The sequence below is a fragment of the Beta vulgaris genome, chromosome 1 (genome assembly GCF_026745355.1).
Source record: "Beta vulgaris subsp. vulgaris cultivar EL10 chromosome 1, EL10.2, whole genome shotgun sequence".
Lineage (NCBI taxonomy): Eukaryota > Viridiplantae > Streptophyta > Magnoliopsida > Caryophyllales > Amaranthaceae > Beta > Beta vulgaris.
The window spans coordinates 63172235-63185678 of NC_079202.1; the positions used below are offsets into that span (position 1 = coordinate 63172235).

At 35.6% G+C, this 13444-nt stretch overlaps 2 protein-coding genes across 2 annotated transcripts; both read right to left on the reverse strand.

Moving 5' to 3' along the window:
- Positions 1-1353: 1353 nt before the first annotated feature.
- Positions 1354-2602, reverse strand: LOC125499502 (uncharacterized). Its single transcript, XM_048648383.2, has one exon. It carries the CDS (start codon positions 2049-2051, stop codon positions 1506-1508), a length of 546 nt encoding a protein of 181 aa, XP_048504340.1. The 5' UTR covers positions 2052-2602; the 3' UTR covers positions 1354-1505.
- Positions 2603-3800: 1198 nt separating this feature from the next.
- On the reverse strand, positions 3801-11217 carry LOC104893009 (probable magnesium transporter NIPA4). The gene is made up of 9 exons (XM_010679076.4): positions 10523-11217; positions 8490-8546; positions 6336-6426; positions 6075-6235; positions 5771-5898; positions 5541-5678; positions 4651-4743; positions 4367-4472; positions 3801-4272 (listed from the first exon to the last, which is right to left on the reverse strand). Exons 1-9 carry the CDS (start codon positions 10680-10682, stop codon positions 4169-4171), a joined length of 1038 nt encoding a protein of 345 aa, XP_010677378.2. The 5' UTR covers positions 10683-11217; the 3' UTR covers positions 3801-4168.
- Positions 11218-13444: the final 2227 nt, after the last annotated feature.

The following is a 13444-nucleotide window of genomic DNA, read 5'->3' on the forward strand; positions in this document are numbered from 1 at the left end:
CACTTTAATGATATAGAGCAATATTCCATAATCCAAACACTTGGACTTCTTGAAGACTTTTCCAATAACCCATAGGACAATTTTTGTACCGTTGATAGTTTGAAGCCTCTAATGTTTCCACCATCAATTGCGGTCATTACGCGGAAATGAACAAAACACAATTTTTTGGTGGAGCCTAAAAGAAATTGACTTTATACTTCTATAGTTCTATCTAAATGTACGTAAACTATTCTAGGATGAAGTATACACTTCATATATTGTATGCATACACTTTTATAATTAACAGATTTGAAGTATATTTTTCTTTAAATTCACATAGCAACGGGCCGGACTTGAACCGGATTATACATAATCCGACTCCGACTCAACAAGAAGTCGGATTTTAAATCTGAGCCCAAGCCCGACATCCGACTCCGAAATTCCGAATCCGACCGGACATCCGACTCCGAAATTCCGAATCCGACCCGACCTAAAATCCGAACATTCGACTTCGAATCCGACCTAAAATCCAAACATCCGACTTAAAACCCGAACATCCGACTCCAAACCCGATCAGACTTATTTTTCTGCCCATTTTTTATGATAGAATAATCTTCTATAATACAATAATCTAATCAGTAATCATTATGATTTATTCTAATAGTCATATGAAAATCTTATATAGTCAAGTATAAAAATTTGATTTTATGAAAATATACATTGAGACGAATCCAACAACATATTACTTTATAACATTTGATTTTATCTAATTGTAAATAATGCATGGTCAAATTTTATAAATGAATAGTAGAATTTCCAAAGTGTAACGAGTAATTCAAAACGGAGGATTAACGTACGAAAAATTGGCCACTATTCTCAATAATTTCATACAGTAAGAAAGTCTGCATGTCATACTTGGATCATGATGAAGTCATGATACAACCATAAAGAAACAACTAACTTATATTTATGGCAAAGTCCTTAAACTTCTACCATTTACAAACAAATCCCTGATAGAAGTTGCTCACTTGCTCTACTGTAGTTGTACATAACTACAAACCATAGAGTTTAGCAAAAAAATCATATAGCTGTTAGTTAATCATTATCCTAAACCAATGCAATAACCCATAGTTAAAGCTAATCAATGAGTAAATATAAAGCAACAAGCACTTCCTCCGTTTCATATTACTCGCTACACTCCTCAATTCACGGACTTTTAGACAATTTTTGGAGAAGAAAGAGGTAGAGAGTAAAAAGAAAAGAGATCCATGTGAGAGGACAGAGATAGAGAGAGTTAGCAAGTAATGTGAAACTTCCCACAATGGAAAGTGTAGCGAGTATTATGAAACGGAGGAAATATATTAATCCAACATAAAACTAACAATATGAAATGAAACCATATATTATACAATCAATCAAGTATTGTTAATTGTGTCTTAATCTTACTATATATATATATACTTAAGTAACAAGTATGTATAAAACTGATCAAATTACAAGAAAACCTAATTACAAGATGAAATTAATCAACGAGACCTCTTCTTCTTTGCAGATTGATGAAGCACAAAAAATCTTTTAAGCACTTTTACTAAAACTATCATACTTGGTAATCTCTTATTATTACCACTCTTAATATTATTAGTTCTTACCAACTTAAATGGTGTAGGAACACATCCAAATTCAACCACTTCATTACTTCCTCTAGTAAACTTTTCATGGTAGTCAATATTTCTTGAATCACGCCTACTTTTGAACAATTCTTCATAGTTTAAATCTTCCCATAACATATCCATTTTCTCTTGATGATCTTGATCATATTCTTGAGTAGTACTATTATTACTATCACACATTTTTGATCTTTTCATTAAGCACTTACCTTCTAAAAATGAACAACTTTTCCTAGAATAAAAGTTGCCATTTTCACCTATTTTCGCGGTAAGCTTCAACCCTTTGATTGCTTCTTCATAGGATGGTGTAGGCGAGGCCGTTGGAGAGAGCCTCCATAACGGAGGAGAATCAATCGGAGTGTTATCTGGATTCGTCGTAGGGAAAGTGAACTCATCTATCTCCATTCGCTCTCGAAGATCAAGCTCTTAAAGATATAAGAGGCTTTGATCTTAAGATATTGTTTGAGAGCAAAAAAAAGTTTTTAGTAGTTCAACTAATATGAAAGCTCAAAATTTTGGGTGAATGTATGTATAGTTGTTTAGGCTTCCCTACCAAGAAAAGGACATAGAGAAGAAGTCTAAACTCTAAAGTCTATGATTTGCCTTTTGTGCAACAGCATATTACCAACTTAATTAATACAAAGTATGCATATAGTCGATTTGATTTTGTTGAGATGAATTTATGTCAATACTTTGTAGTTTTCTAGATTGGTGAATTTTGTCATTAGGTATGTTAGTCAATACTACACCTAACGTCAATCAGACTTTATATGTTCTTTCTAGTAGTTATGGCTCATACTCATTGGATGATGATTAGTTATCTTTGATCTTTGTGTTTCTTGCTTAGATTCTCTTTACTTTCAACTAAGAAAATTAGTGACTTCTTAAGACAAAAATATTAGTGGGACTTTGGAAAAGTAGCTTCCATTAGCAAAAAATTCAGCTTAATGGATAGCAATCTGTTCAATTTAATTAATTTAAAAAATGTTTATTTGTTTGATTTTTTTAAAAATTTGACTATGTACGATCAACGACTGATTTGAGTTTTGTAAGATTATTTAGTACGAAATACATTAATGACAAAATTAGAGTCGTCTCAAAAAAGTGGATGAACCTTCGCGGCATTGATAATTGATCTAGAATAAGTAAAAAAGAATGATTCAGTTTGAAAACAATTATATTTCATTATATAATTGATGCCAAATCTAGTGTGGGAAAAGAGAAAATTATTGTTTTCTAATGTTTTAGTAAATTTTCAAGGGTTCGGGTCATTACTTATATGGATGGGGTGATATGACCATTTTAAACACCCTGTTAGATAACCTTGAAGAACATCCATTACATAAAAGACGTTTGAAACAGTGAAATATTGATATTCCGGTCACACAACTTTATTAGAAAAAAAAACCTTAAACGAAATTACGAAAACAAGAGTACCATATCAAATCTGATGAGCTTTCTTGTAGAAGGGAAAAAAGACCATATAACCTTGAGATCAAAACAAGTCTGTGATCAAATGATGGTCGATTCATTCATAAACAGCTGACAACTACCTGGATGTAGTCTGTGCAATGACCATCTGTAGGACTTTGGGAGCATCAATCATCCTATGACATATCACATATATGTGGAGATATTGACAAACTTTATATTAGCACTTGAAAGGGACTTAAGAGCCCAAAGCAAGGGTTATGTGAAAAGCGTTCATACAGGAGTTAACATCAACATCTTAACGGGATTATAACGTAACCATTTTGCTTCATTTGAGGCAATGTTACATGATAAATGATGCCGAAACAAATAAGTGAAACACAATCTACGCGGAATTGCGTATGAGAGTGTACGAACGATGCAAGGCGCATGGCTCGCACCATTTATGAAAGTGGTTTGCGTATGAGAGCGTATGAACGATGCTTGGCGCGCTCCATTTATGAAAGTGGTTTGCTTAAAATGCATATCACGCAGCTTCAGGAATCTTGTAAGCTAATAAGGAAACATTATGAAGATCTTGGCAATTAATGTGATCATTTTGGGTTATAATGGGGAAAAGTTAGTATCACAGTTATCAATTAGTTTTTTGGTTCCAAGCACTGATCAGAATTACATCAAAGGGGTACAGGTACATATGAATAAGCACTACTTGAAACAGACTGGTTGATAAAAATGAATGTAAATGACTACTCAGCTTCCTGTATGTTTTTACAACACTCGAAGCAAACTCGAACCTGTATTCGAGTAGAAATTAATTATCTACAAAGTATGCATCATTGTTACATCGTCACTCAAAGCCCTGATCAATGGTATTGGTTCAAAAACTAAAGCATACCGTACAGATAGGGCAAAAACCTCATTGGCATGCGCCATTGACGCAACTCAGCTTAATTCATTCTCAATCCTGGAATGTTTGCTGTTGGGCTGTGCAGTCGAATGGGAGATCATTCACTCATACTTAAACATGCCACACTCTGAACTCTGTAAGGACAACACGGGGCACTTGGAGATATAAGAGATACATGCTTCGGTTATGATGTCCGTGCTAATTCTTGGTTCACCAGAGGGGACCCCTCGAGGTCAAATACCTCCATATTGGAGTGTTTAGGAGTTCGTGGGTATGGAAAGGATGGGCCTGAAGAAGAAGGAAATCATATAAGAGGATGTACAAGTATAACAGAGACAATCAAACTAGGCTAGTGTGGACTAATGAAAAAGGAAGTGCATACTGTCTGCCATGTCTTTTGTTTTATGTAGAAGAAAAGTTCCTGCCAGAATGGTTACAAATCCACACATCTCTGTCACAATTTGAGTACCATTTTGTCCAGCCCAATCCTGCATAACACCCAAATCCAAGTTTCCAAGTCCATGAATAATGAAGATTCGTCAAAAATTAAGTACTAAGTTCTCTAGCCAGAACCACAAAACTAGAAACTCAAGTACATCACTATCTTAGTTGCTTAACTATGCTTCGTCTCTTTAAGCATAACTTCAGACCAACATCATATGTTACCTTAAACATAATAACACTAGCCAGAATGGTAAAGGTCGTAAACATCACATAGTATATAGGTGACACCAATGCCGTGTTGAAAGTATCAAGTGCCTGCACATTGAAGACATCACATAACATAGTTTCATTAGCACCAAATAATAGACAGATAATTGGTAGAGAGCTTGTCATGTCGACATCACATCAAGCAGGATCAGAGCTAGGCTTCTAGCACAAAAGAAAATTGGGGGGGGGGGGGAGGGGTGAAGTATTTTAACAGCTGTCTGTACCTAACTTTAACAGAGACATTAACAAAATCACCGAATACAGGCACAGTACAAACAAACATCTTGGATGTCAGGCTGATATCAAGTGAAGTAGAAGGCTATAGCATATGCTATTATAAAGTAATCTCAATTTCATGATGGATATGTTCACACTTCACAGTAATTGTCCCATACCCTCCTTAAGAACTCACAAGTCACAAGTATCTCTTAGATACCAAAAAAGGGGAAATATCAGAAGTTCACATGTAAGAACCAAGTATACGCATAGTCCAAACAAAAATCTAGACCTCGGGTTTGTATTAATGTAGCGTAAAGAAAATAATAAACGCTTCAGGAAAGTAACTTTATCTGCTTTCAAATAAGACCACAGTAATTATCCCAAACCAACTTAAGAGGGAACTCACAAGTTTCTCCTAGATGTCCATAGGATCATAGATACCAACACCCATCATCAAAATTCCAATCAATCAGGGTCCAAAGACAATCTTCACTGACAACCAGGTAGATTCACTCCTAGTCAAAAAGTACGTCAACCATATTTATGGAATCTCAATAGAAGACAGAGGTTCATTGCATCTTTATTACCATTTATAAATGGATCACAATATAAGGTAAGCAAGTTACCTTGTTTAGATAATTCATTTGTGTTAGAATACAAGATATCACGAAAATAGCAAATGCCCAAGTTTGGGGGTATGCTAACTGATTCATTCCTGAAAATGTCAACTTCAGAGCAATTCCAAGTGCTTTAACACCCATTACCTGTTATCAGAAAAAGTAGCATAAGTATTACAAAAACATATCCATGTAAAGATTGTAAAATGAAATGAAGATAGTAGACGCCACCTACATACCGACAAAGACCCAACAAGCGAACAAATTCCGATGTAGACCATTACATGAGTCTGCCCGTATTGTGGAACAAAGTTTACCATGAGAATAAAGACTAATATTAGCACCAATACAACGTATACGAGGAAACCTGCCAAAACACACGAGATAATTTCCATTAAGTACAGATATTTTCTAAAGCCAGAACAAGCACATAAAATAATGACATTAATCTGTCTAACTAAACGTTTCAGATGCTTTTCAACTGCACTACATCTTATATCAACTACAGCTTCATAGTTACTCTAGATGGTACAAGAAAAATACCTGGTTCTGTCGCTAGATCCCATACTTCTGCAACAGACTCAATTTGACGCTCTTGAGGTGCATGCAGAACAATTGTTATTGAGCCCACAACACATAGTATACAGCCAAGGATGCCGAATATGTGTAGCCTCTCTCTTAAGATAATATGTGCAAGGGTAGCACTAAAGCAATCACACAAAACCGAAGAACTTCAATAAACACAAAAAAAATATACAACTTAAACAAAGACAAGGAAAGCAAAACATAAACCTAACTACTTACCTTATGATGATACTGACAGCACCAAGCGGAGTTACCAAAATAGCTGGTGCAAAAGCATAGGCTGCAAAATTAGCAATCTCCCCAACAACCACTGCAGTGAATTTATTTACATCAGCAATCTCAAAAGGCAAGGCTCTCAAGAACAAAAATAAATAATAAGTCCTTCAATGGGACAACAAGGAGCAAAGAGCAAATGCAGTTAATGGAGAAAAGGACACAAGTAATGGAACAACAACTTCGTTTGAGGAATGGGCCAGACCCGGTCATTTTTCAAGAACAAGAGCCCTGAAACTACTACATGGATCTGGAACTCATATAGGAACAACCATTGATATCGGGAACGTGGTACGTGGTCTAGGAGTCCATCTGGTTTACTCTAGAGGTTGCATTCCGCGTTCCCGTTTCCGTACCATGTTCCGGAACATTCTGCGTTCCCGTTTCCGTACCATGTTCCGGAACATTCTGCGTTCCATGTAACAATGGGAATAACTCATCTATGTAAAATAGAATAAGGAAATCACCCTTCTTTACCATTAACCACAAGAAAGCTATAATCTCTTTCTGTAAAAATTAATTGCACCGAAACCCCGAAAATACAGATATGGTCTGACACACCATTGCACTTTCTTTTTGGGGGGGGGGGGGGGTGGCTGGCATTGAGTTGGGACTTGGGATAGAATATCAAACTATGTGTATAGGATGATGATACTTGAATACCCTACCTAATACCACATGCTTTATTCATAATCTTACCCCATTTTTCTTTTTCTATAAAAAAAAAACTTGTCTTCTGCCCTTCTATGTTACTCTCCCTTCCAGAGTTCCTCTGACTCTCTCCACCTCCCCTCCTCCTCTGGTACTTCTCAAACCCCACTTTTCTTTTTCTATAGAAAAAACTTCTGTCTTCTGCCTGTCTATTTTAATCTCCCTTCCAGAGTTCCTCTGACTCTCTCCACCTCCCCTCCTCTGGTGCCTCTCAAACCCTCCATCCTCCACCCACCTACAAACTTATATCACATGCAAACTATAGAATGTCAACGCTCCTGGTATATCACAACTCAGGAATCATACAGGCCGACCAAAAATCACCGCCCTCCTGTTCTTGCGCCATCACGGCTTCTCCACTCCTCTCCTCTGCTATTTCCACACACCATAACTTATCCTCTCAACCATAGCACCTCCCTATCCAAGTACTTCCTCTGTATCTCAACCTCCCTTTCCAAGTAGTTCTTCTGTATCTCAATGCATCAATTTGGCTTGACACACTTGTCAATGCACAACTTAATCACTAATATCTTTAATTATTTATCAGTAAAAATTGTTTAAAAGATGAAACTTAGAAATAAACATTGAAACTAACCCAAAAACAATTAAAATGATGACATTTATCTTTACATATCAATAATTAAATATTGTCCAAAATAGTAAACGTATTGTGCATAAGGTTAAGATGATGCATTCTTTGAGAAAAGGAGGTATTATTGTGGCAAATTCTCATCTTTAGTAGTCGATATTGCCCAACAAGGCTCCATATTTGGAACCTTAATAGCCAAACACGAAACTTTAGAGTTGAAGAACATGGAGGCTATTTAAGGGCTCATTTCCTTTCTTTTCGAGCATCCGTGGTAGCTGAGGCCTGAGGTGAAGACAAGGTTTTTTTTAATGTGTTTTCCATTCTGTCATAATAGTGGTGATGTGGTGGGAAAGGCAGTATTGGCGACAAAAGGAAAAGGAAGCATTAAAGGCAGAGGGAGAGGGTAAGGAAGGCTTCTGACAGCAACTTGTGGGAATGATGCAGTGATTGTGGTCATCTGGTAATGGCATGCGCAGGACAATTTAGCAATATCATTCTTTTACTAAACTTCAAGTTCTGGAGGAGGGGTCAACAAGACCCACCTCTCCCCTGTGGTTTGAGAGTTCCATACCTCGGGGGTTTGAAAAGTGGGCCTGAGAAATGAGCCTAAGAAGCAATAAACACAAAAGTTCTTAAATGGTTATGTTCAAAACTCTTGTCATAAGTCAGGTTCTGAATCTTCATTATGTTGCATAGCATATTGAAAATTTAGAAGTGCGAAAGGAAGAGTTCAGACAAAAGGCAAAATTTGAATAAGTAGTACAGCATATAACCACAAAGCAGAGGGATGACGAACTCACTAGTTAGCATGCCTGTCCACCAAAGTGGCTCATATAAGTAGGAGTAACCTCCACTCCCTGCAATAAATAAGTAGGGAACAGTTACATCTTTTGACAATGCAAAACCCTGTTTAGATAATGATTACTCAAAAATAGATAGTAACGTGGGACGAGCTATACAATGACCTGCAAGGAACCAAGTTTTGTAGCATCACTCCACACAACCATACGCGCAAAAAGGGTAACATATCATTAGAAAGAGATTTTGATGTTAATCAAGCACTACGTAGTAGGTATAGTTTTTTCCTGACAAATGCAACTCTTTGAGTAAGAAAAAGGCAGCACAACTATCATGATATATACTAATAAAAAAATTCACGTTACACTAAACATAAACTACCCAACACAAAGCCTAAAAGATGACTCGGCCACTACGAAAATCATTGAGACCTTACTAATCATCAAAAAAGGGGGAAAAAATAACAACAAAATACTGCCTGTGCTATAGCTATCTTTTATCTTGAGAAAGAGGTTCGTATATGAGGGTATATCTGAGAGTGAAATTGATCAAACTTTGGGAGTTTCATAACTATTCTGGTAGAGCCTAGTTTCCCTATCACAATTGTGTGCGCATCTTGGGTTAAAAGGAACAGTTAATTAACAAATAAAGTAATCCATAAAATGTGCAAATCAGTATCCAGTCTAGAAAAAATCCAAAAGCCTTAAATTTCTTTCTATGAAAAGCCTTAAGAGGTAAGACTTTGAATCCGCCGACGCAGGGAATTATAGGTTTTATAGACCAGATTAATCATCAGCATTTAAGCTAAGGCCTTGTTTCCATTTTTCGAACGATATCATCTTCCAAATGTGTAAGAGAATACTATGAAGCATACTTGAAACAGTTCTGAACTTGTATGGAGTACATAAAAAGGAAAAGAAACATCAGCCAAAAGCTATGCCATCCCGTATGCAACACTCCTTCAAAGACAAGTTGCTGAGAAAATTTGTAAATCTATAAAAAGTACAGTCAATAGAGAAGTTATAATTTGATATGATTCAGTTTCGTAAGCCGTAAAATGACTTCCTCCTAAACAATTGCAAAATGGCAAAAATAGCTCCATCCAGTTGTAAAAGTGTTTCCTTTCATGGGCAACTGTGAATTTGGCATAGCAGGAGCATCACAGGTTCAGTATAACAAGCTCTTCCAGGTAATAAGCAAGTTTATACAAAACATTGCATTCCGCTTAATGTACCAATAAAATCGATCTATTCTCGAATGAATTTTGAAATTCCCATGCTAGCTTATACACAACCAAACAAGGCGTAATAATGATATGCTGCTTTCTTTATATTCCAAGTAATCTACAAAATTCCATAAGATTCGTATCATAGTCATTAACTCTAATAAATCTTAGTAATAATAAACTCTCTTCCCAAACTGCCTTCATTTCAAAGAAAAATTAGCAAATTTCATTGAAGATAATCCTCCAAAAATGCCGAATTTCCTGAAACAGTAACAACTCATGTAGTTCTCTTGACTACCATTATTAACTCTTGAACCCAAAAACAATCCAGACAAGTCCAACTTCTACTCAGAACTAGAAACCAAATATATTTTTTGGACATAAATGCACTTTTTAACCTCATCTGGCATTTTCTGATATTGTTGAACTTTCAACAGATAAGAGTATGTTTGTTTTCAACATTATACTGCTCATTAAGTGTACAACAACCCAGTATCCATTCCACGTCACAGAGGTCTCAAAAGTTCTTCCAAAATTCACAAATTCACCCAAATCCATCAAAACTCAAGAGAAACTGATTCTAATATGAACATTCCTCAATGTACTAACATTCAAATTACTCACACCCAAGAACAGCAAAGAAATACCCAGAAACCCCAATATCACATAAATCAACAAAATGTCACATACATTATCAAATCCCAAGCAATCAAATCAAAAAACCTAATTACAAAAGTACTATAAAAAAGAGGTAAAATTAAATGCATGAATCAAAAACCTAAAATGAATCCACAAATTAAAGATGAATACCTGCTCTAACACCACTAGCTCCAGCTTTCTTTAACCCTTTTTTCTTAACAATGAAGCTTGCTCCAATGAAAAAACTAGATGATAAAGCCAATACTAAACCTTTAATATTATCAGAAGACATCCCATTGTAAGTTTCCGAAGATGCCCCTGAATCTTGCATAGCTTGAAATCTTCACAATCACTCAACTTAATCCTTCTCTCTCTCTTACTCTCTTTCACAAACTACGATTGCAATGGCGGAAAAAATTGAAGATTTCGACCCATATAACAATAAGCATCAAATAAAGGAAAACCCCAGTTTAATTTAGAAGGTGGGTATTTCTCTTGTTCAAAAAAAAAAAATAAGAAATTGAAGTTTTTTGCAGAAGTGAAACAACAATGTCAGAAGTTGGAAATCACGGGATATGTAAAATCGAAAGTGAAGATTGCGATTTGAGCGAATTAAAAGAGTAGGGTTTTACTTTTGAGGAGATCTATGGAAAAAGGCACCGACATAGAAGGAAGAATTGCAGGAGGGTGACAGAGAGGAGAGAGAAAGATGTATACAAAGAGAAAAGAGGAAGACGAGGGTTACAGGATTTTCTCACTTTTCTTCTTTCTTTCGATTCTCACTTCTCACTCTCTTTCTCTGTCTTGTATATTTTGTGAGATCGGGGTGAAATGGTGAATGCTTCATTTGTGGCCCACATGTGGCAAATGGGTCATACAGGTCGGGTCGTTTCGTGTCAAGTACTTAAATTGTATTTGAATCAACTTTGTGTTCGAGTTAGGTTCGAGTTGGATCTAATTCGTGTACAGATCCATCTCGGGTTCATCACTCTTTTGGTGCAGGTTTGATGCCTATGGTGAGTATTAGATCGGTCAATTAAGGTAAGGTCGTCCCGGAAAGTATTCCTTTACGTTATATAAGAATCATATGTGAGTATAAAAGACAAGTTATTTTTCTTAAATAATGTACGCTTTCTTTTGATAGCAAATAAATAACAACAGATTAATTAACTTTTTAACTCATAAAAAAGGACGAGTTTTCACTAACAATTCAGTTTGAATATCAATCTTAACAGTTATTTTTCCATATATCTATTTTACCATATTTCTATTTTACCATTTTCTTATCACATTAATTCTCTTCATGCAAAGATACTAACACTTGGACACAACAACATTGGGAAACCAACACTTCGACAATAATAGTGTATTAACTTATATTATAGTACATTAAGACACCAACATTTAGACACAATCAAAACACAAATGGTCTGTTTAGAAGTTCATGGGGTCGATGAGGGGCTGCAAAGGGAGCCGACTTTCGTTTGAGTCGGGTTTGTGTCCTAATTTTCAAGTCTTTTCATTTTAGGTATGATTGTTTCGGGTTATCTTCTAGGATTTTTTGGTAAAAACACCCTTATGTTTGGTGATTTTTAGAACAATTCCCCTTATGTTTTTTTTTTTGAAATGCACCCCCAAACGTTTTATAAAAATTTTGGTTGCACCCCCAAAACCTAACTTCCGCCAAATTCAGACATTTGTGGGGCCCACCTAAGCTATTATATAACAACCACTTCATCCCCAAATCAGGACATTCCCTCTCTCACAATGGTCATTTTCCGACATCCCCAAATTGAAGCTGGTAATCCAAATTTTCAAACAGAAAATTGCAATTCCACTCTCAATTGACAATTCCTGACATCCTTCAAATCAAGTAAGTGTTACATTCATTTCTAGGCATTAAATTTTGGGTAATTTTGCGATTCTAGGGTTTATTAATTTGGGTTAATTGTTCAATTAGGGTTATGGCAACCAAATGCAATTGTCGAATTCATGCTAAGATTTTGAGGTCATGGACGCATGACAATCCTCGGAGGAGTTTCTATGCCTGCAAATTCTCAGATGTTCATACTGGAAGAGAAGGGTGTGGATTCTTTGGATGGGTTGACAAGAACCATGAGGAGTGGCAAAAGATGGTCATTAATGAACTGGTGCTGGAGAAGAGGTTGTTGACACATGAAGTAACATTTTTAAAGAGTGAAATAGCAAGGATTCAAGACACTAATCCAAAGGTTGAAAATTTTTCTGACTGAAGCAAGTGAGAGAGATGAATTCAGAGAACGAAGGAATTGAATGAGAGAGATGAAGAGGTTAGTTGAAGGGTTTTATTACCCAAGGATACAAATGTCATTTCACGCAACATTTAGGAGGGAGAATGGAAAAAAAGGCCCCACAAACGTCTGAATTTGACGGAAGTTAGGTTTTGGGGTGCAACCAAAATTTTAATTAAACGTTTGGGGGTGCATTTCAAAAAAAAAAAACATAAGGGGGATTCTTCTAAAAATCACCAAACATAAGGGTGTTTTTACCAAAAAATCCTATCTTCTATTACATGCCATATATGGGGGTCAGATCATTCATATTTCGCTTCCAAATCGTGTAAAAACATATCTTATGCCAAGTATTTCAACCCCTGTAAATGAGTAAGGGTGTTTTGTCAGTTCTATAAGGGTCGAAAAAACCAAGTGAAGAGGTTCCATAATTGGATCAAATTGCACCAATCACCAATTAATAAAAGTCAAGGATTAATTTAAATATCTCCCAAGTTTAACTTTTACATATACTCGTCAATACATAATCTTTTTAATCATTTATAGGTTAAGGTATAATTGTTTTTGTTCTAAATGCCATATAACAAAAATCTAACATAGTATAATTGTCAAGCATAAGTCCTAACTTCGATGGTTGGTTAATTACCTACTAATAATATTCTTCAAGTCATTCATAAAGCATACTCATTCGGTTTCTTTAAAATTATTATACTTTTACTTTTCACGTATGCCAACGCAAAACTTTAAGTATATGTATCTAGTTTTATATTTTTAAAAATTATAAAATGTACATGTTAATAAAAATACATATTAAAACGAATCT

Excerpts from the sequence above, each read along its gene's own strand:
- LOC125499502 (XM_048648383.2), bottom strand. The coding sequence starts at position 2,051 with ATGGAGATAGATGAGTTCACTTTCCCTACGACGAATCCAGATAACACT.
- LOC104893009 (XM_010679076.4), bottom strand. The coding sequence starts at position 10,682 with ATGCAAGATTCAGGGGCATCTTCGGAAACTTACAATGGGATGTCTTCT. Across the intron at positions 6,236-6,335 it reads GCTGTCAGTATCATCATAAG|TGCTACCCTTGCACATATTA; the intron begins GTAAGTAGTTAG and ends TGATTGCTTTAG. Across the intron at positions 4,473-4,650 it reads CTAGTGTTATTATGTTTAAG|GATTGGGCTGGACAAAATGG; the intron begins GTAACATATGAT and ends GGTGTTATGCAG.